This window comes from Mizuhopecten yessoensis, unplaced genomic scaffold, assembly GCF_002113885.1.
Source record: "Mizuhopecten yessoensis strain PY_sf001 unplaced genomic scaffold, ASM211388v2 scaffold10641, whole genome shotgun sequence".
Taxonomy (NCBI): Eukaryota; Metazoa; Mollusca; class Bivalvia; order Pectinida; family Pectinidae; genus Mizuhopecten; species Mizuhopecten yessoensis.
In genome coordinates, this window is record NW_018408648.1 from 265,168 (window position 1) to 288,141 (window position 22,974).

The 22,974-nt window shown below is 41.5% G+C and overlaps 2 protein-coding genes across 2 annotated transcripts in view; one reads left to right on the forward strand and one right to left on the reverse strand.

Annotated features, from left to right (window-relative positions):
* The window catches only part of LOC110461627 (alsin-like), a 73,203-nt gene that overhangs the window by 43,316 nt on the left and 6,913 nt on the right, over positions 1-22,974 (reverse strand). The gene's annotated exons all lie outside the window — the stretch shown is intronic.
* On the forward strand, positions 513-19,706 carry LOC110461628. The gene is made up of 2 exons (XM_021515172.1): positions 513-1,078; positions 17,547-19,706. Exon 2 carries the CDS (start codon positions 17,627-17,629, stop codon positions 19,514-19,516), a length of 1,890 nt encoding a protein of 629 aa, XP_021370847.1. The 5' UTR covers positions 513-1,078; positions 17,547-17,626; the 3' UTR covers positions 19,517-19,706.

The following is a 22,974-nucleotide window of genomic DNA, read 5'->3' on the forward strand; positions in this document are numbered from 1 at the left end:
ACATACCTTAGATCTGAGATTGTCTGTAAGAAGTACTATTTCTGTTTAGCATGACAAAATACTTCTGTCGCGTCACGCCCCAATGAACCTCATAATATTCAAACTACCTGGGGACAATAACATTACCTATTTCAGATAAGGAAACAAATTACCTCTAAACTGTATCTCAATCACCATGTCAGCTTAACCTTTCTGTTGGTGAAATATGACCTAAACAGAAAACTGTCTGTTCATTGTATAATGCACTACTAAATATATTTTTTTCATACAGATTAAACAATTTTACCGTGATTGCCAATGAAGTACAATTTTCATTATGGCATATATTTTAAAATTTTGAGTTTTAGAAAATCCTTTTTTAATATTTATTAAGTTGACAAGTCTTTGCCTACAGTGTCGCTCGCCTCTATTGTAGTAGTACCGAATGCTAAAGGTAGGGCCATTGATTGGAAGGCTGCGCTCCACTGAACAAATAGAAGAGAATTAAATTTCGCTTTTGTAGTACTTGCTGTGTGTACACCCCTGTTTTCTGTATTATCTCATCCGGTGTAACTCTAATATTCTAGTGTCACAACTAAGGTAAACTTCGCTATGACTGGTGATACACTCAAGCAGATCCTCGCGGTAAGCTTCAAGGTACATACTCGCAGTAAACTCGGGTAGATTCTAAAGTGTATTTCCCAATGCCTTGCCTGCTCTATAGCTGGTCGTGATCAGGACCATGTGTTAGCTCTGGAAGCTAGGAGTGACTCGTTTCGCTTGACTGGAACTGTTTTATAGGAACCCAATAGTTTAATATATATAAACCAGTAATTACAGGTAGCATTACAGGTAACTTCACATCTGTAATAGGTGTGAACTGTGGCGGGGTAGACATATAAGGTGACGGGGTATAGACTGGCCAGCTTTAACACTGGATGTGTCGTACTACAGAGGAAAACATGACCAGTAATCCTTTGTCGTAGTGGGTTAATGCTGTGCAGTTCTAGTTCCGACTGGATTAATACCAACATGTTCCAAACATGGGAATGGATGACCAGACATCAGGCCACAACAGAAATATCTTCATATTAGCAGAGTAAGTATGGGTTGTATTATCATTATGTGATTTATTGTGATTAAGAAGTATCGTCAACGTCGGTTCTGGTAGTGGCTGGTTAAGCAATCAAACCAACACATTAAGTCTTGACAGTATATACATGTATATATAAACAGAAATGCATGGTTAGTCCAGAATAAACTCGCATCTGAGACAAAAATCACAAAATACAATATAAACATAATGCTGATTGCCATAATTATAGATTTAGATCAAATTTACACACTGTAAAAAGCCAATATTTTCATCTAATATTTTAAATAATTTTCAAAAAGTTTGTTTTCATATCAGGCACTTTAATTGGTTTCTGATAGACACTTCCAATACATCCTTGGTAATGTTACCATGAGAACGGCGGCCATTGTTTTATCCCATATCAAAACCTGTCTTTTGAAATGCTGTGTGCAAATTACAGCTGTAATAAGTGCCGAGACTTATATACACTGAAAAACCTTTATGGGAGTGTGGTGTGATTTTACAGTGAAATCTGGATACAGAACAAATCAAGGATTCTTAGTAACATACCCTTTCAGGTGTGAATGTGAGTGATGTCTACCTTGATGTTAGCAGGACTTTCATTTCATGTGGGAAACATGGACCTATAGTCATGTGAATTCAAAGTTACCTAAGGCAGCGTGTGATGGATGACAAAACTGTTACGGCCTACATTGTTACAAATTTAGATATATGTTTACCTTCAACTGAGGCGAAAGGTGAGAAAAGTTACCTTGTATAACACACCTTTAATGTAAATTCAGCAAAAAAGGAGTTAGCCACATAGAGTTTAAAGGTTTTGATATGTAAATGCAAATTGGTAAAAAATTATAAAGTTCCTGGAATTCATTAATTCTGTATATATTATCATGAAACCTAAACTGTTTTAAACATTTGTATAGATATTCAACCTGATAAATATGTAAAATATTGACAAAATTTCAACAGTGAATAAATTAAACATTCTGAACTGATTAAATAGTACACCCTGTTCTTGATCAAACCCGATAAGCAAACATTTCATAAATACTGAATAAATAAATACAAGGAAGATTCTATGAATCATTCATTGGTCTCCCACGTATGTGACTGTCACAAAAGATTCACAAATTAGTCACTGTCGTACAGGGGTGAAACGCCTAAAGTCACTGACATACAGGGGTCTAACACCAGTCACTGTTGTACAGGGGTGAAACGCCTAAAGTCACTGTCATACAGTGGTCTAACACCAGTCACTGTCGTACAGGGGTGAAACGGCTAAAGTCACTGTCATACAGGGTCTAACACCAGTCACTGTCATACAGGGTCTAACACCAGTCACTGTCATACAGGGGTCTAACACCAGTCATTGTCACACAGGGGTCTAGTACCAGTCTCTGTCGTACAGGTGTGAAATGCCTAAAGTCACTGTCATACAGGGTCTAACACCAGTCACTGACATACAGGGGTCTAACACCAGTCACTGTTGTACAGGGTCTAACACCAGTCACTGTCATACAGGGGTCTAACCCCAGTCACTGTCATACAGGGGTCTAACACCAGTCGCTGTCATACAGGGGTCTAACACCAGTCACTGTCATACATGGGTCTAACACCAGTCAATGTCATACAGGGTCTAACACCAGTCATTGTCATACAGGGTCTAACAACAGTCACTGTCATACAGGGGTCTAACACCAGTCACTGTCATTCAGGGTCTACCACCAGTGGCTGTCATACAGGGGTCTAAAACCAGTCACTGTCATACATGGGTCTACCACCAGTCACTGTCATACAGCAGTCTAACACCAGTCATTGTCACACACGGGTCTAACATCAGTCCCTGTCATACAGGGGTTTAACACCAGTCACTGTCATTCAGGGTCTAACACCAGTGTCTGTCATACAGGGGTCTAAAACCAGTCACTGTCATACAGGGGTCTAACACCAGTCGCTGTCATACAGGGGTCTAACACCAGTCACTGCCATACATGGGTCTAACACCAGTCACTGTCATACGGCAGTCTAACACCAGTCATTGTCACACACGGGTCTAACATCAGTCACTGTCATACAGGGGTTTAACACCAGTCACTGTCATTCAGGGTCTAACACCAGTGACTGTCATACAGGGCATACAGGGTCTAACAACAGTCACTGTCATACAGGGGCCTAACACCAGTCACTGTCATTCAGGGACTAACACCAGTGGCTGTCATACAGGGGTCTAACACCAGTCACTGCCATACATGGGTCTAACACCAGTCACTGTCATACAGAAGTCTAACACCAGTCATTGTCACACACGGGTCTAACATCAGTCCCTGTCATACAGGGGTTTAACACCAGTCACTGTCATTCAGGGTCTAACACCAGTCACTGTCATTCAGGGTCTAACACCAGTGGCTGTCATACAGGGGTCTAACACCAGTCACTGTTATACATGGGTCTAACACCAGTCACTGTCATACAGGGTCTAACACCAGTCATTGTCATACGGGGTCTAACAACAGTCACTGTCATACAGGGGCCTAACACCAGTCACTGTCATACAGGGGCCTAACACCAGTCACTGTCATTCAGGGACTAACACCAGTGGCTGTCATACAGGGGTCTAACACCAGTCACTGCCATACATGGGTCTAACACCAGTCACTGTCATACGGCAGTCTAACACCAGTCATTGTCACACACGGGTCTAACATCAGTCCCTGTCATACAGGGGTTTAACACCAGTCACTGTCGTACAGGAGTTTAACACCAGTCACTGTCACACAGGGGTCTAACACCAGTCACTGTCGTACAGGGGGGAAACGCCTAAAGTCACTGTCATACAGGGTCTAACACCAGTCATTGTCATACGGGGTCTAACAACAGTCACTGTCATACAGGGGTCTACCACCAGTCACTGTCATTCAGGGTCTAACACCAGTCACTGTCATACAGGGTCTAACACCAGTCACTGTCAAACAGGGTCTAACACCAGTCACTGTCATTCAGGGTCTAACACCAGTCACTGTCATTCAGGGTCTAACACCAGTGGCTGTCATACAGGGGTCTAAAACCAGTCACTGTCATACATGGGTCTAACACCAGTCACTGTCATACATGGGTATATCACCAGTCACTGTCATACAGGCTAACACCAGTGGCTGTCATACAGGGGTCTAACACCAGTCATTGTCATACAGGGGTCTAACATCAGTCAATGTCATACAGGGTCTAACACCAGTCACTTTCATACAGGGTCAAACACCAGTCATTGTCATACAGGGTCTAACAACGGTCACTGTCATACAGGGGTCTAACACCTGTCACTGTCATACAGGGGTCTAACACCAGTCAATGTCATACCGGGGTCTAACACCAGTCACTGTCATTCAGGGGCTAACACCAGTCACTGTCATTCAGGGTCTACCACCAGTGGCTGTCATACAGGGGTCTAAAACCAGTCACTGTCATACATGGGTCTAACGCCAGTCACTGTCATACAGCAGTCTAACACCAGTCATTGTCACACACCGGTATATCACCAGTCACTGTCATACAGGGGTCTAACATCAGTCAATGTCATACAGGGTCTAACACCAGTCACTGTCCTACAGGGGGTCTAACACCAGTCACTGTCATACACCGGTATATCACCAGTCACTGTCATACAGGCTAACACCAGTGGCTGTCATACAGGGGTCTAACACCAGTCATTGTGGTACAGGGGTCTAGCACCAGTCACTGTCATACAGGAGTCTATCACCAGTCACTGTCATACAGGGGTCTAGCACCAGTCACTGTCATACAGGGAGTAACACCAGTCACTGTCATACAGGGGTCTAACGCCAGTCATTGCCATACAGGGGTCTAACACCATCTAACACCAGTCACTGTCATACAGGGGTGTAACACCAGTCACTGTCCTACAGGGGCCTAACACCAGTCCCTGTCATACAGGGTCTATTACCAGTCACTGTCATACTGGAGTCACTGTCATACAGGGTCTATTACCAGTCACTGTCACTAACACCAGTCAATGTCATACAGGGTCTAACACCAGTCACTTTCATACAGGGTCAAACACCAGTCATTGTCATACAGGGTCTAACACCAGTCACTTTCATACAGGGTCAAACACCAGTCATTGTCATACAGGGTCTAACAACGGTCACTGTCATACAGGGGTCTAACACCCGTCACTGTCATACAGGGTCTAACACCAGTCACTTTCATACAGGGTCAAACACCAGTCATTGTCATACAGGGTCTAACAACGGTCACTGTCATACAGGGGTCTAACACCCGTCACTGTCATACAGGGTCTAACACCAGTCACTTTCATACAGGGTCAAACACCAGTCATTGTCATACAGGGTCTAACAACGGTCACTGTCATACAGGGGTCTAACACCATTCACTGTCATACAGGGGTCTAACACCATTCACTGTCATACAGGGGTCTAACACCAGTCATTGTGGTACAGGGGTCTAGCACCAGTCACTGTCATACAGGAGTCTATCACCAGTCACTGTCATACAGGGTCTAACCCCAGTCACTGTCATACAGGGTCTAACAGCAGTCACTGACATACAGGGGTCTAACACCAGTCACTGCCAGTCACTGTTGTACAGGGTCTAACACCAGTCACTGTCAAACAGGGTCTAACACCATTCACTGTCATACAGGGGTCTAACACCAGTCATTGTCATACAGGGGTCTAACATTGTCATGAAGGGGTCTAACACCAGTCACTGTCATACAAGGGTCTAACACCAGTCACTGTCATTCAGGGTCTACCACCAGTGGCTGTCATACAGGGGTCTAACACCAGTCATTGTCATACAGGGGTCTAACATTGTCATGAAGGGGTCTAACACCAGTCACTGTCATACAGCAGTCTAACACCAGTCATTGTCACACACCGGTATATCACCAGTCACTGTCATACAGGCTAACACCAGTGGCTGTCATACAGGGGTCTAACACCAGTCACTGTCATACAGGGTCTATTACCAGTCACTGTCATACTGGAGTCTAACACCAGTCACTGTCATACAGGGGTCTAACACCAGTCACTGTCCTACAGGGGTCTAACACCAGTCACTGTCATACAGGGGTCTAACACCAGTCATTGTCATACAGGGGTCTAACATCAGTCACTGTCATACAGGGGTCTAACATCAGTCACTGTCACACAGGGGTCTAACACCAGTCACTGTCATACAGGGTCTAACATCAGTCACTGTCTTACAGGGGTCTAGCAACAGTCACTGACGTACAGGGGTCTAACACCAGTCATTATCATACAGGGTCTATTACCAGTCACTGTCATACAGGGGTCTAACACCAGTCATTGTGGTACAGGGGTCTAGCACCAGTCACTCATACAGGGTGTAACAACAGTCACTGTCATACAGGGGTCTAACATCAGTCACTGTCATACAGGAGTCTAACACCAGTCACTGTCCTACAGGGGTCTAACACCAGTCACTGTCCTACAGGGGTCTAACACCAGTCACTCTCGTACAGGGGTCTAGCACCAGTCACTGTCATACAGGGGTTTAACACCAGTCACAATCATACAGGGTCTATCACCAGTGGCTGTCATACAGGGGTCTAACACCAGTCACTGTCATATAGGGGTCTATCACCAGTCACTGTCACACAGGGGTCTAACATCAGTCACTGACTTACAGGGGTCTAGCATCAGTCAATGACATACAGGAATTTAACACCAGTTACTGTCACACAGGGGTCTAACATCAGTCAATGACATACAGGAATCTAACACCAGTCACTGTCATACAGGGGTCTAACACCAGTCACTGTCATACAGGGGTCTAACACCAGTCATTGCCATACAGGGGTCTAACACCAGTCACTGTCGTACAGGGTCTAACACCAGTCACTGTCGTACAGGGTCTTACACCAGTCACTGTCGTACAGGGTCTTACACCAGTCATTGTCATACAGGGGTTTAACACCAGTCACTGTCATACAGGGGTCTAACACCAGTCACTGTCACACAGGGGTCTAACACCAGTCACTGTCATACAGGGGTCTAACACCAGTCACTGTCATACAGGGGTCTAACACCAGTCACTGTCATACAGGGGTCTAACACCAGTCACTGTCATACAGGGTCTAACACCAGTCACTGGCACACAGTGATCTAACACCAGTCACTGTCATAAAGGGGTCTAACACCAGTCACTGTCATACAGGGGTCTAACACCAGTCACTGTCATACAGGGGTCTAACACCAGTCACTGTCATACAGGGGTCTAACACCAGTCACTGTCATACAGGGGTCTAACACCAGTCACTGTCATACAGGGGTCTAACACCAGTCACTGTCATACAGGGGTCTAACACCAGTCACTGTCATACAGGGGTCTAACACCAGTCACTGTCATACAGGGGTCTAACACCAGTCACTGTCATACAGGGGTCTAACACCAGTCACTGTCATACAGGGGTCTAACACCAGTCACTGTCATACAGGGGTCTAACACCAGTCACTGTCATACAGGGGTCTAACACCAGTCACTGTCATACAGGGGTCTAACACCAGTCACTGTCATACAGGGGTCTAACACCAGTCACTGTCATACAGGGGTCTAACACCAGTCACTGTCATACAGGGGTCTAACACCAGTCACTGTCATACAGGGGTCTAACACCAGTCACTGTCATACAGGGGTCTAACACCAGTCACTGTCATACAGGGGTCTAACACCAGTCACTGTCATACAGGGGTCTAACACCAGTCACTGTCATACAGGGGTCTAACACCAGTCACTGTCATACAGGGGTCTAACACCAGTCACTGTCATACAGGGGTCTAACACCAGTCACTGTCATACAGGGGTCTAACACCAGTCACTGTCATACAGGGGTCTAACACCAGTCACTGTCATACAGGGGTCTAACACCAGTCACTGTCATACAGGGGTCTAACACCAGTCACTGTCATACAGGGGTCTAACACCAGTCACTGTCATACAGGGGTCTAACACCAGTCACTGTCATACAGGGGTCTAACACCAGTCACTGTCATACAGGGGTCTAACACCAGTCACTGTCATACAGGGGTCTAACACCAGTCACTGTCATACAGGGGTCTAACACCAGTCACTGTCATACAGGGGTCTAACACCAGTCACTGTCATACAGGGGTCTAACACCAGTCACTGTCATACAGGGGTCTAACACCAGTCACTGTCATACAGGGGTCTAACACCAGTCACTGTCATACAGGGGTCTAACACCAGTCACTGTCATACAGGGGTCTAACACCAGTCACTGTCATACAGGGGTCTAACACCAGTCACTGTCATACAGGGGTCTAACACCAGTCACTGTCATACAGGGGTCTAACACCAGTCACTGTCATACAGGGGTCTAACACCAGTCACTGTCATACAGGGGTCTAACACCAGTCACTGTCATACAGGGGTCTAACACCAGTCACTGTCATACAGGGGTCTAACACCAGTCACTGTCATACAGGGGTCTAACACCAGTCACTGTCATACAGGGGTCTAACACCAGTCACTGTCATACAGGGGTCTAACACCAGTCACTGTCATACAGGGGTCTAACACCAGTCACTGTCATACAGGGGTCTAACACCAGTCACTGTCATACAGGGGTCTAACACCAGTCACTGTCATACAGGGGTCTAACACCAGTCACTGTCATACAGGGGTCTAACACCAGTCACTGTCATACAGGGGTCTAACACCAGTCACTGTCATACAGGGTCTATTACCAGTCACTGTCATACAGGAGTCTAACACCAGTCACTGTCATACAGGGGTCTAACACCAGTCACTGTCCTACAGGGGTCTAACACCAGTCACTGTCATACAGGGGTCTAACACCAGTCATTGTCATACAGGGGTCTAACATCAGTCACTGTCATACAGGGGTCTAACATCAGTCACTGTCACACAGGGGTCTAACACCAGTCACTGTCATACAGGGTCTAACATCAGTCACTGTCTTACAGGGGTCTAGCAACAGTCACTGACGTACAGGGGTCTAACACCAGTCATTATCATACAGGGTCTATTACCAGTCACTGTCATACAGGGGTCTAACACCAGTCATTGTGGTACAGGGGTCTAGCACCAGTCACTCATACAGGGTGTAACAACAGTCACTGTCATACAGGGGTCTAACATCAGTCACTGTCATACAGGAGTCTAACACCAGTCACTGTCCTACAGGGGTCTAACACCAGTCACTGTCCTACAGGGGTCTAACACCAGTCACTCTCGTACAGGGGTCTAGCACCAGTCACTGTCATACAGGGGTTTAACACCAGTCACAATCATACAGGGTCTATCACCAGTGACTGTCATACAGGGGTCTAACACCAGTCACTGTCATATAGGGGTCTATCACCAGTCACTGTCACACAGGGGTCTAACATCAGTCACTGACTTACAGGGGTCTAGCATCAGTCAATGACATACAGGAATTTAACACCAGTTACTGTCACACAGGGGTCTAACATCAGTCAATGACATACAGGAATCTAACACTACTCACTGTCATACAGGGGACTAACACCAGTCACTGTCGTACATAAGTTTAACACCAGTCGCTGTCATACAGGGGTCTACTAACACCAGTGGCTGTCATACAGGGGTTTAACACCAGTCACAATCATACAGGGTCTATTCCCAGTCACTGTCATATAGGGGTCTATCGCCAGTCACTGTCACAGAGGGGACTAACATCAGTCACTGTCATATAGGGGCCTATCACCAGTCACTGTCACACAGGGTCTAACTCCAGTCACTGTCATAGAGGGGTCTAGCACCAGTGACTGTCACACAGGGGGCTAACATCAGTCACTGTCACACAGGGTCTAACTCCAGTCACTGTCATAGAGGGGTCTAGCACCAGTGACTGTCATACAGGGGTCGGACACCAGTCACTCTCATACAGGGGTCTAACACCAGTGACTGTCATACAGGGGTCTAACACCAGTCACTCTCGTACAGGGGTCTAGAACCAGTCACTGTCATACAGGGGTCTAACACCAGTCACTCTCGTACAGGGGTCTAGAACCAGTCACTGTCATACAGGGGTCTATCACCAGTCACTGTCACACAGGGGTCTAACATCAGTCACTGACTTACAGGGGTCTAGCATCAGTCAATGACATACAGGAATCTAACACCAGTCTATGTCACACAGGGGTCTAACATCAGTCACTGACTTACAGGGGTCTAGCATCAGTCAATGACATACACGAATCTAACACCAGTCACTGTCACACAGGGGTCTAACACCAGTCACTGTCATACATTGATCTAACTCCAGTCAATGTCATACAGGGTCTAACACCAGTCACTGTCATACAGGGTCTAACACCAGTCACTGTCCTACAGGGGTCTAACACCATTCACTGTCATACAGGGGTCTAACACCAGTGGCTGTCATACAGGGGTCTAACACCAGTCACTGTCATACAGGGTCTAACACCAGTCACTGTCATACAGGGGTCTAACCCTAGTCACTGTCCTACAGGGGTCTAACACCATTCAATGTCATACATGGGTCTAACACCAGTGGCTGTCATACAGGGGTCTAACACCAGTCACTGTCATACATGGGTCTAACACCAGTCAATGTCATACAGGGTCTAACACCAGTCACTGTCATACAGGAGTCTAACACCAGTCACTGTCACACATGGGTCTAACATCAGTCACTGTCATACAGGGGTTTAACACCAGTCACTGTCATACAGGAGTCTAACACCAGCCACTGTCACACATGGGTCTAACATCAGTCACTGTCATACCGGGGTTTAACACCAGTCACTGTCGTACAGAAGTTTAACACCAGTCACTGTCACACAGGGGTTGTCATACAGGAGTCTAACACCAGTCACTGTCATACAGGGGTCACACTGTCGTCACTGTCACACACGGGTCTAACATCAGTCACTGTCATACAGGGGTCTATCACCGGTCACTGTCACACAGGGTCTAACACCAGTCACTGTCATACAGGGGTCTAACACCAGACACTGTCATACAGGGGTCTAACACCAGTCATTGCCATACAGGGGTCTAACCCCAGTCACTGTCGTACAGGGTCTTACACCAGTCATTGTCATACAGGGGCTTTACACCAGTCACTGTCATACAGGGGTCTTACACCAGTCACTGTCATACAGGGTCTAACACCAGTCACTTTCATACAGGGGTCTAACACCAGTCACTGTCATACAGGCTCTTACACCAGTCATTGTCATACAGGGGCTTTACACCAGTCACTGTCATACAGGGGTCTAACCCCAGTCACTGTCATACAGGGTCTAACCCCAGTCACTGTCATACAGGGGTCTAACACCAGTCCCTGTCATACATGGTCTTACACCAGTCATTTTCATACAGGGGCCTAACCCCAGTCACTGTCATACAGGGCTCTAACACCAGTCACTGTCATACAGGCGTCTAACACCAGTCACTGTCATACAGGGTCTAACACCAGTCACTTTCATACAGGGGTCTAACACCAGTCACTGTCATACATGTCATTCAGGGTCTAACACCAGTGACTGTCATACAGGGGTCTAACACCAGTCACTGTCTTACATGGTCTTACACCAGTCATTGTCATACAGGGGATTAACACCAGTCACTGTCATACAGGGCTCTAACACCAGTCACTGTCATACATGGTCTAACAACAGTCACTGTCATACATGGGTCTAACACCAGTCACTGTCATACAGGGTCAAACACCAGTCACTGTCATACAGGGCTCTAACACCAGTCACTGTCATACAGGGGTCTAAAACCAGTCACTGTCATACAGGGTCTAACACCAGTCCCTTTCATACAGGGGTCTAACACCAGTCACTGTCATACATGTCATTCAGGGTCTAACACCAGTGACTGTCATACAGGGGTCTAACACCAGTCACTGTCCTACAGGGGTGTAACACCAGTCACTGTCCTACAGGGGTCTAACACCAGTCACTGTCATACATGTCATTCAGGGTCTAACACCAGTGACTGTCATACAGGGGTCTAACACCAGTCACTGTCATACAGGGTCTTACACCAGTCATTGTCATACAGGGGCTTTACACCAGTCACTGTCATACAGGGGTCTAACACCAGTCACTGTCATACAGGGTCTTACACCAGTCATTGTCATACAGGGGTTTAACACCAGTCACTGTCATACTGTGATCTAGATATTTTCCTGCTGTCTTTACTTTTAATTTTGATGTGAAGCCTCCTGGACAGTTTTCCCACATACTAACTTCAGAAATGGTCCAATGTTATACAACAGCCTTATATGCAATACTTCTTTTTAATCAGAATAGCTTCAAGACAAAACTAGACGTAAGTTTATATGTAATATTACCTTCTGTCGACATTTAAGGAAGGTGTCACATTTGCCATAAAGTTTTAAATACACTGCTGAACTGGGTGATGTCCCCTATACACATCCAATCATCTTGCCTTCCTTATCAGAATAAAAATAAATTGGCAACCTCAAACTTAATATGCATGCCTATTAAGACATTGAGTGAGTAACGATTTTGTATCCTACGTACTGAGAAAGGCTTGAAATATTGATAGAAAAAAACATTTCATAAGCAGATTATGTATAGAAATATATAAAGAGCTTAGGTCTATTGAATTCTGACTCTGGTTCAAGGCGAAATATTTTAATTTAAAGTAGATTTCATAAACATGAGAAATTGTCAATAGTATGTATCTTTTCAACCATTAGAAAACTGCTGATGCAAAAGGCTTTGATCAACAGAACTATGTATACATATATCTAACAAGAGGCCAAGGGGGCCTGTATCGCTTACCTGGTTATTTAAGCAATCATGGCACAATATTTACATTTGCTCTGTAATGCCAATTTGTAACCACTTCAGACATGTAGGGTAAGAACTTGGAAGCGTTACTATGGAGACTTTATAATTCATAAAGAATTAAGGTTGTTACTATTACTATCACATTAGTTGGGTTGGAGATAAAAAGTATGTGATGGCTGTTCATTTGTCGAATTGTCTATATAAACAATACTAAACTTAACCCCCTCCCCAAAGGCAAATAAGGGACCTGGGGCACTTGAAAATCACAAAGTACATAAACCACTCGAAGGCCTTTACAACTATGAGTAGTATTTGATACTAACATTTCTGGAACTGCAGAAGAAGATTTTTGAAATTCGCTTCATTTTTCACCCCTAACTCAGCCCCCTAGGGGGTCAGACTAATAAATATTACACCAGCAGACCTCCCTCCCCTAACAAGTATTTCTGTCAAATATGAGCAAATTCCGTTCGTAACATTGGAAGATTTATTAGTATTGCCTATTATGTCTATTTCATATATAAACTATACTAGGAGACATGAAAATCACAATTTTTATAAACCACCCAAAGGCCTTTACAACTATGAGTAGTATTTGGTTTTAGCATTTCTGGAAATGGAGAAGAAGATTTTTTTGATTTTTTTCTACATTTTCCCCTTTTTGGCCTCTAACTAAACCCCCTAGGGGGCCACACCCTTATGTCATAAATCCATTGAGCCCCTGGTCCCAAGGATGCTTCATATCAAATTTAGTTAAAATCCAATCAGTCGTTCAGGAGATAAAGGCTTTTTTTTAAAGGGAAAAGTTTTGGGTAGGTGAGCTAAAAATAAAATATAACATTAAACCTTTCTTTTACACCAATTATTAGACAAGTTATTTGAACTTAAATTTTTCACTCGTTGGCCAGAATGTTAGTGTGTGGGTGTCTTATTGCGAGAGAAAACAGGGGTACCCAGAGTAAACCCACAAGGTCAGGCAGCTATTTATATGACACCATAACTAAAATGTCACGTCTGATTGGTGAATTGAACCCCGGCTGCCTTGTTGAAAGGCAAGTGTGTTATCCGCTGCACCACCCAACCACATAGATTTTACTGTAGTTCATTTACCCACAATCCTTGTCTCCAATTGTTGGAAATCGTTATCAATATAATAAGTATCAATTACATATCACATATGACCCAACAACATCCCCCATCCCCTTGTATTAGTATATCTCAAACCTTTTTCTGGTCCACTTTTACCCATATATCTATGATAATTTGTTGAAAGCATTCACAGGTAATTTTTAAATACAGCTGAGATTCTTTAAAAGAGCCAACAATTAGATCTAGTTGTCACCCTTTTTAATCCAGCAAGTACAGACTGGATATTTTCTCTACAAAACTCTTCCAGTAAAATCCTGCCATCTCATGGTACCGTACACATATATATATATATATATATAGTTTAAGTCTTGCTGGAAACACAGACAGCTGGATCATTGAAAAACTACATTTACCATCAATATTATAAGGAGATATAGTGTGTAAATACAGGCTTCAATATAAACACCTATCAAATTTTATTTTGTCGACACAACTACTTACAAGTGTTAATAATTAATGTCTTCGTACAATTGTATACATGTACCACTAAATATGAAAATCAACATGTTTCGCCCCTGGCATCTTAATTACACTGTAGATAAGGCAATATCTGCAGTAATCTTCAGACACACTTCAACAACAAATAGAAATTCCTTTCTATATACAACAGTGCTGGTCTAACCAAAGCCTACAGCTAAATACGGGATCTAAAAATAAAGAACAGGTTTGTTCAACAAGTTATATTTAACGTCTGGCAACAGTGTCAGTTTACTGAGCATAGTCAACTGACCACAACATTGTTTCGTTTCCTTTAATCATAACATATATTGAGAACTGCTATGTAAACATTATTGAATAATGTTCATATTCGATACATATTTTCCAAATTAATAGCAAAGGTTATTTTGATACATTTTTAACCTGATCTTTAAAAGGTTAAATGATGATAAAAAGTCATTAAAAATTGTCTATGAAGCTGTTAATGCTTTGATATTTTAAATTAAAAAGAAAACTTAGAAGGTAAATAGAGTGTAGGTAAAAACTAGCCAGGTATATAAACTTTAGTCAGATTATAAACACTCCCAAAAAACACTCCCATGCTGCATACAAATGAGTGATGGAAACTGAGCACTTCAGGTGAACATAAATGTTATTTTCACAGGAGTTAAGTTACAAGTTTCTGACACTAAATCTGTCTCAGAAGTTGACAACTAACATGTGGCTTTGCTACAGCCTTTTTACATAGATTTTAACGAGTTAAAAAGCCATAGACATGCAGAACTAAAAAAAATATTTTTCACTTTGAAATATTTTGTTCAAATGTGGTTAAGTTGGGCTTTATATAAACTTACCATAAATACATGTACAACTGAAAGTGTCAATTCTGAATAATATCTAAATTTTGACTTATTTTTCTTTTGCATACCGGTAATCAAACATTTACATAATTATGCATAACAGAAGATGTCACCACTGTTGGAGTTCAAAACACATTAGTAAGATCAGATGAGTACATAATTAGCTTGTTTAAAATAAGCCCGGATCCTCTTAAATTTTAGTAAGATTTTAAGGATATTGAAGGAATTTTCTATGATTTGATAAATTTGTTATTCTTCAATATTCTCATTTTAAGCTTTCCTTAAATAATTGGCAAAATAATGAAACATTTCTTTCCAGCTACATTGTATAATGTGAGAGTGCTGGGAAATTGTGTAACACATACAGCTAGGAAGCCTCCCTATACTCTGTTAATTAAGGAACAGGCTGTCCGACTACAACAGGCATATAACACTAGAGAGTTACACTGTACTCTTTTATACATATAGTTGTTACCTCCCCTTAATTTTGTTGTGCATATTACTGCAGTGGATTTTTGGCTAGGATACTACTGCTTATCAGGTAGATCAATTAGAGTGACCATACTGCTGTATCTGAGGTTGAATCTTAGTCTCAGGCCCGAGTTGCACTTTTACTTTTAGACCAATAGGCTACTGATCTTTCATTCTATTTCATCTTAATTACCTTTCAGAAAACTTCCACTTCTTATGAGTTCCTTGCCAGAAATGATTTATTAAAGCAGCTATTTTTTATAATAACCAGCAAAAAAGTTTCCGATCCATAGTTACAATTGTTGGCAGTGGAACGGAGATCCTGAAGTAATATTACTTCTAGGCATTCTAGCTGCTAGCTGGCATGCAATGTTATCACTGCACAATATTCCCAGGCCTGGTGTCTATAATTGTTCATTGATTACCCAGTATAGTGCAGAATATATATGTCCTCCCCCACCTTATCAACCGATATATTACAATGTCATAGCCCTCCAGGTTACAGAAAAACACCATTCCGACGGATCGCTGTCATTAACAATGCATGTGCTTAGATGAATCAATAACAATCACCTAAATTTATGGTTGCAGGACCAGCGTAGCGTGGGATATTCCACAATAATCACAGAGAAACTATTCAGCTGTTTAAATGTTAAATGTCACTTGTAAGTTAAGCGATAAGAAGTCACCACGTAATGATTGTGTCTGTGATTACACCTTAACTCATCCACCCCTGAAGACACATCTGAACTCTTCCAATTCAAAGGTTGGAATAGTTCATTATGATATTTCAGGGGTGAATGGGTAAACAAACTTAAACTTACCACTACTATTAGCAAACACCTTTAATTTTGAAAGCTTTTTGTAGCTTTTCAAAGAATATTATCTTTCAGTTGTTTAATCTCAACTTTTTGCTTCAAACAACTGAAAAAGTAGATTTGAATTTGGGGTGTCAACACTTTTGCTAGAAACCATATATACAGTTGTACTCTGAACTTTTTGCTCCAAACAGCTGAAAAAATAGATTTGAATTTGGGGTGTCAACACTTTTGCTAGAAACCATATATACAGTTGTACTCTGAACTTTTTGCTTCAAACAGCTGAAAAAGTAGATTTGAATTTGATGTTGGATCGAAGATATCATGCAGAGTCCTAGAAATTCTGAGGCAGACTCCAGGCTGTAGGTGCTTTGATATTTTATAAACTAGAAACAATTATGAAAGCAATTTGAAACTTCATACACCAAGGCTACCATACAGATATGTAAAGACATGAAATATAGATGCATAGACAGAGGGCCGGGTACAAAAACTTAACCTTCTTAAAACTGTGTTATTAGTACATGTACTAGGTTTCTATGATTTTGTTCCATTATATCAGGATGAACATTTTCGAAAAGACAAAAAATATTCCTCAACATTTGTGATATTTCTTATAAGGAAGTGACCATGTTGGAATATATGACAAATATATGTGTTTTCTTTTTGAATTATTTAAGATGCTCAATACGGCCGGGATGCATTTTTAAGGATTATACTCTGGAGATCCCATTTTTCCCCCAGGGTCTTAGTGTGATAATATATTCATCTACACATTTTTTTTCAAAATAGAGATTTCCAAATATTTATGTAGCGCTACTGTACATGTAGACTGTTAAGAAAAACATTCCACTGATGATTTCTTTCTTTGTTTCAGTTGAAGACAATGAGATGCAAGGTACAAGGTGACCAGAAGAACCATAGTTGAGCGAGGACAGATTATAACGACTTAAAAAAATGCAGCCAGTAGGAAGATATGAACAAACAAATGCCAGAATGGCACGTTATCGTCAATCCCATAATTCCTATGAAGAGGAAGATCCCAACAGTCCACGATCCATGAACAGCGAGCTATTTCAGGATCTGGATGTTCATATCACCCATCTTGATTCTGTGTCACAAAACAACTTGGGTTTTAATTTTCAAGAAACAGAGCAAGTGCATCACCATTACATACAAAACAAGGCATTTCAGGACACAGAAGAAGTGCGCCGACATTACATACAGAACAACAGTAATGGCAATAACAAGAGTCCACGTGGAGCGAAATTTCGCACGGAGTCGTCATCTGCCAAGGCTAAACTTGCCAAGATCATCACAGTGCCAGGGGCTGAAGATCCAAACCATTTAAAGTACCAACCTTCTACTCCGAAGACTGGTGAAAATCATAAAGGAGGACAATCCATCAAGGGCCCTGTTCAAGGTATACCGGTACCCCAGGGGACCGTAAGGGGAGTACCAGTATCCCCGAGGACAATGAAGGCTGTTCCTCACTCCCATGGGACAGTGCAAGCAAGTGCCACCTATCCAGGAAGTATGCGTGGTTATCCAAAGACCAATGGTCATTTAACGCAGAGCCGACGCAGAACCCCCAGTGCCGAGACCAAGACTGGTTCTATAGCATTTCGCAGACAACGGCCAGAACGAAAAGAATATTATGTCACACAATTCGACATAGAATTTGACAAACATGAACGCCACCGATTTCTACCAGGAGAGGAGCTCACTGGGAAGATAATATTTGACGTAAGTAACGAAATGGACATTCGTTTTATTGAACTATTGATAATTGGCCAGACCACAGCAACTCTTGTACAGCCGGAGTCTGGTGTATCGACCACAAAACGAGACGTGTTTCTTAGTAAACGCTCTTACATCATTGGTTCCCCTGACGGACGTTGGACATCACTCGTCACCCCGGGACACTATGTCTCCAATTTCCGTTTACAGTTGCCTGAAGGCATCCCCACATCCATCACTTATCAGGACAAAATCAACGGCTTCAACATGGAAACCACGTACCTTGTGAAAGCCCGGATTTGTGATGATGTAGGGTCGTCATCCTCAGCACGAAGTACACACTCCATGAACAATTTTGTCAAAGTGTTGGTATCACGCAAACAAGTGTTCCATGTAAAAAGACCTTTTGACATTCATTCTGTTCCTATGGCGATGACGCCTGTGAACCATGTTGAAGATGTTCCCATAACATGCTCTGTGTTCTCGGTTAAGGAACCTGCAAACATTCACATGTCTCTGGATCGGTCCTGCTTTCTTGCCGGTGACGACATAAAAATCCACCTCGAGACCGAAAACCGCTATGCAAATAGAATTAAAAAGATTACATGTGTTCTGAGGCAGACAGTTACTGTCAAAGGAGTCCGCTCCAAAGCCCAATTCAACATCGCCAATGTTGAAGAGAAATATCCGGAGGGCACCATCACAAAGACAAACAAGAGTAACATCATTTTCTATGACATCCATCTCCCAACCCACACAAACTTTTTACCTAGTGTCATGCCTGGATGTCGTCTCGCAACAATTCGCTACAGCCTCATTATGGGTGTCAGTTTCAAGACATGTGGCGGAAAGCTCGTGCTGGACATCCCGATAAATCTCGGCCCTTGTACTGATCCTGTACGCCTAGACAAGACTAATTCGGTCCCCTTCTTCAATCGGCCACTTCGGTTCCCATACTTCTCCCCACATTCGAATGGGACTGCCAATGGAGACGTACCCCAAGTCCTGAAGAGCCCCAAGTCAGGGCCACCAATAACATCCAAGTTCTCATACGGAGCATGTTCTAGCCGATTCTGCTGTTGTTGGGGAGACAACACATTGATATGAATTTCTTCAATAAACATGAAATCAATTTTTAATTATCACGAACCTTACCTGGATTAGTGTTTCGTTTTTCAAGATTTTATTCAAGGGATCACCAAAGTATCAATCAAGCTTTCAAAGTCTGCTTAAATATTTTATAAATTTTCACAAAATGTCTTTTTTGGAAAGAATACATTGCATTGCATTTGATGTATACGGATATATATATATATATATAAATATAAAGCTCTATATAATTTACTGAACGTTGTTAACATAAATATATTTATACATTAGTGACATAAATTAATTGCCCGCTTTTTAAGATGTACCAAGCTTTCTTCAGCTACCAGTGAATAATTCATTAAATCAAATTTATTTAAAATATGTATAGAAAATTGAGTACTTTTGAATCTATTCATTTGAAGGCGATTTTATTGAATCTCAGGACATTTCCCATATCTGTTCAGTAATAAGTCTGAGTCTGGTAACAGGTCCATGTTGTGTAGATATTACAAAGACCAACGCCCATACTGTGAGTCAGAGATAACGCATATGTCACTTGACTTATTGCAGGACAAACTAAATAATTAACCCTTTCACCCATATGTAGCTTCAGTCAACTCTACCATGCATTGATCTGGTTGAGTCCATTATGGTCTACAGTTATGAAAGGGTTAAGCACCCCTATGTAACTTCAGTAAACTCTACCATGCATTGATCTGGTTGAGTCCACCATGGACTACAGTTATGAAAGGGTTAAGATTACTGTATACATTTTTGCCAAGTCAAATTTTCGCCCATGGACAAAATACCCATTTTCAACCAATATTGAACTTGCCCTTCACATTTAGTTGCTATGTATATTATGTTGTTTACAAATGTTCGCTGTGATGATAAATCCTCCCTCATTATGGAGGGTGAAAAAGGTGAAAATTAAACTCAGCGAAAAATTGGTACATTTGTATACAGTATAACGGCTACATTGATTCAATTTTCCTGTAATGCATCAAAGTTTATTAATTTTATGAAACCTGATACAGCCAGGTCTGAGTATATTAATTAACCGTTTCACCACTGTAGACCATAAATGGACTCATCAAGATCAATGCATGGCAGACTCTACTAAAGTTACATAGGGGTGAAAGGGTTAAATATCTTGGAACTATGACTGGACATGCAGTATACATGAAATATATCTTATGTTCCTTATTCTGATGACACAGTGGGTAATCCTACATATGAGACCTGCAAAAAAATGATATAGGTGCACGTGTATATTCATTCTGAAGTAAACACAGTTAGTAGTCATGTGACATAACAGTACAAACAGTCATGGAGAGGGATATAGATATTATTTAGTACTCATCTTAGGTTCACAAGGTTCAATTAAGCTTGCAACAATCTTGCAGGGACTATATAGCTTGCTGAAAGTTTCAGAAACAAATCCCTCGCAAGCTTGCAACACAGATTCATTTATGGCTTTACTAGTTTATTAAGCTTGCTGCAATTTCAAAGGGACTAGCTCGCTGTAAGCTTGCAGGATGAAGTTGCTGCAATACTTTACAAGCTGGTTACTTCCTTGCTGCAAGCTTGCAGCAAAGTTCAATTACCAGCTTGCTGCAAGGTTCCAATTTCTTGCTTGCAGATTAATCTTGTACAAAAGGAAAATGCAAGCTTCCCATTTCTGTTTGGGATGTTATTGGTACTCATTACCTATAAGTTTGACTCTATAAATAATTGTGAAATACAGTAAAAAAAAAATCACTCAAAACTATATTGAAGCAATATTATAGGTATATGAAATAATGCACTTTATATTTTCCATATATTTGAATATTATTTTTCACATTCTTAATTAGTAAATTAATTTCTAATCTGTGTATCATTTAAAATCTCAGCAATAAAATACAATGTTAATTCAGTCTTATGAACACTAATAATGATATTTTTTGGCAGAAAGTTAAAAAAGGTAAAAAAAAATAATTAAAAAATCAAGTGGTGTATAATCTACATAAAATTACAGAATTTATCATCATTTGTTCAACATACTTTACGTACATGATATAGTTAATTGGTAGGGGAGTAGACCAATACACATTATTTACCATTCTGGATACACATATCAAGGAGGTTATTTGAAACTGAACACATTGGATTTGTGTGTGTATGCAAACTGGTCATTTTCTTTAAGAAATGGTGGTGACTACGGTATCTGTCTGCGCTTCATGTCGCTCCACATACAAACACAGCCATTAATCTGATGATTCTTAATAAAATAAAGTATAATCTGACACACTTTAGTTATTCTTAAGATTGATCACAATGTACCTGGTATATGTATGTGCACATATAAATAAAAAAGAAAACGAATTGTGTCCTGATTTTTTTCTCTCTGCTACTTGATGGATATCACCTGTACACAGTGATATACACTGTACACTCACATAAAATTTGTCCTACTATGAAAGCAAATCTAATAATTTACTAAATGAAATATAAGTGATATGCAAGGTCTTCAGTGGGGCCAGGAATGTTGATTCATAAACAAAACAAAATCACAGCTGCAGATATTATTCTTGTGTATCAGTAATTCACAACAAAAAGGAATTAGTCACAAAAATAATGGACTTACAGCTGGTACTCTTGTCTGAATACAATAATTTTCCTAATAGTTTAGTTAAGTGCTCTGTGTCCTAAGGCTAACAGCAGGTACATTGAGCCAAACAGTACATAGGCATGAGGACTAAATTCCCTGTTTATCAGCTACAAGAATTACCATAAAATGCATGATTATATATTAGTCTGACCAGTGGCTATCTTGCTGTATTTCTGACCAGTGGCTAACTTACTGTATTTCTTACTAGTGTCTATATTGCTTTATTTCTGACCAGTGGCTATCTTAATTACTGTATTTCTGACCAGTAGCTATCTTACTGTATTTCTGACCAGTGGTTATCTTGCTGTATTTCTGACCAATGGCTATCTTACTCTATTTCTGACCAGTGGCTATCTTACTGTATTTCTGACCAGTAGATATCTTACTCTATTTCTGACCAGTGGCTATCTTACTCTATTTCTGACCAGTGGCTATCTTACTGTATTTCTGACCAGTAGATATCTTACTCTATTTCTGACCAGTGGCTATCTTACTCTATTTCTGACCAGTGGCTATCTTACTGTATTTCTGACCAGTAGATATCTTACTCTATTTCTGACCAGTGGCTATCTTACTCTATTTCTGACCAGTGGCTATCTTACTGTATTTCTGACCAGTAGATATCTTACTCTATTTCTGACCAGTGGCTATCTTACTCTATTTCTGACCAGTGGCTATCTTACTGTATTTCTGACCAGTGGATATATTGTTGTTTTTCTGATCAGTGGATATCTTGCTGTATTTCTGACCCGTGGCTATCTTGCTGTACTATGTACTAAAATAAGTTAAATTAAGCAACAGACAAAAATTATCACCACCCTGG

What these genes read in the sequence shown, in the direction of transcription:
- LOC110461628 (XM_021515172.1), top strand. Translation starts at nt 17,627, where the DNA reads ATGCAGCCAGTAGGAAGATATGAACAAACAAATGCCAGAATGGCACGT.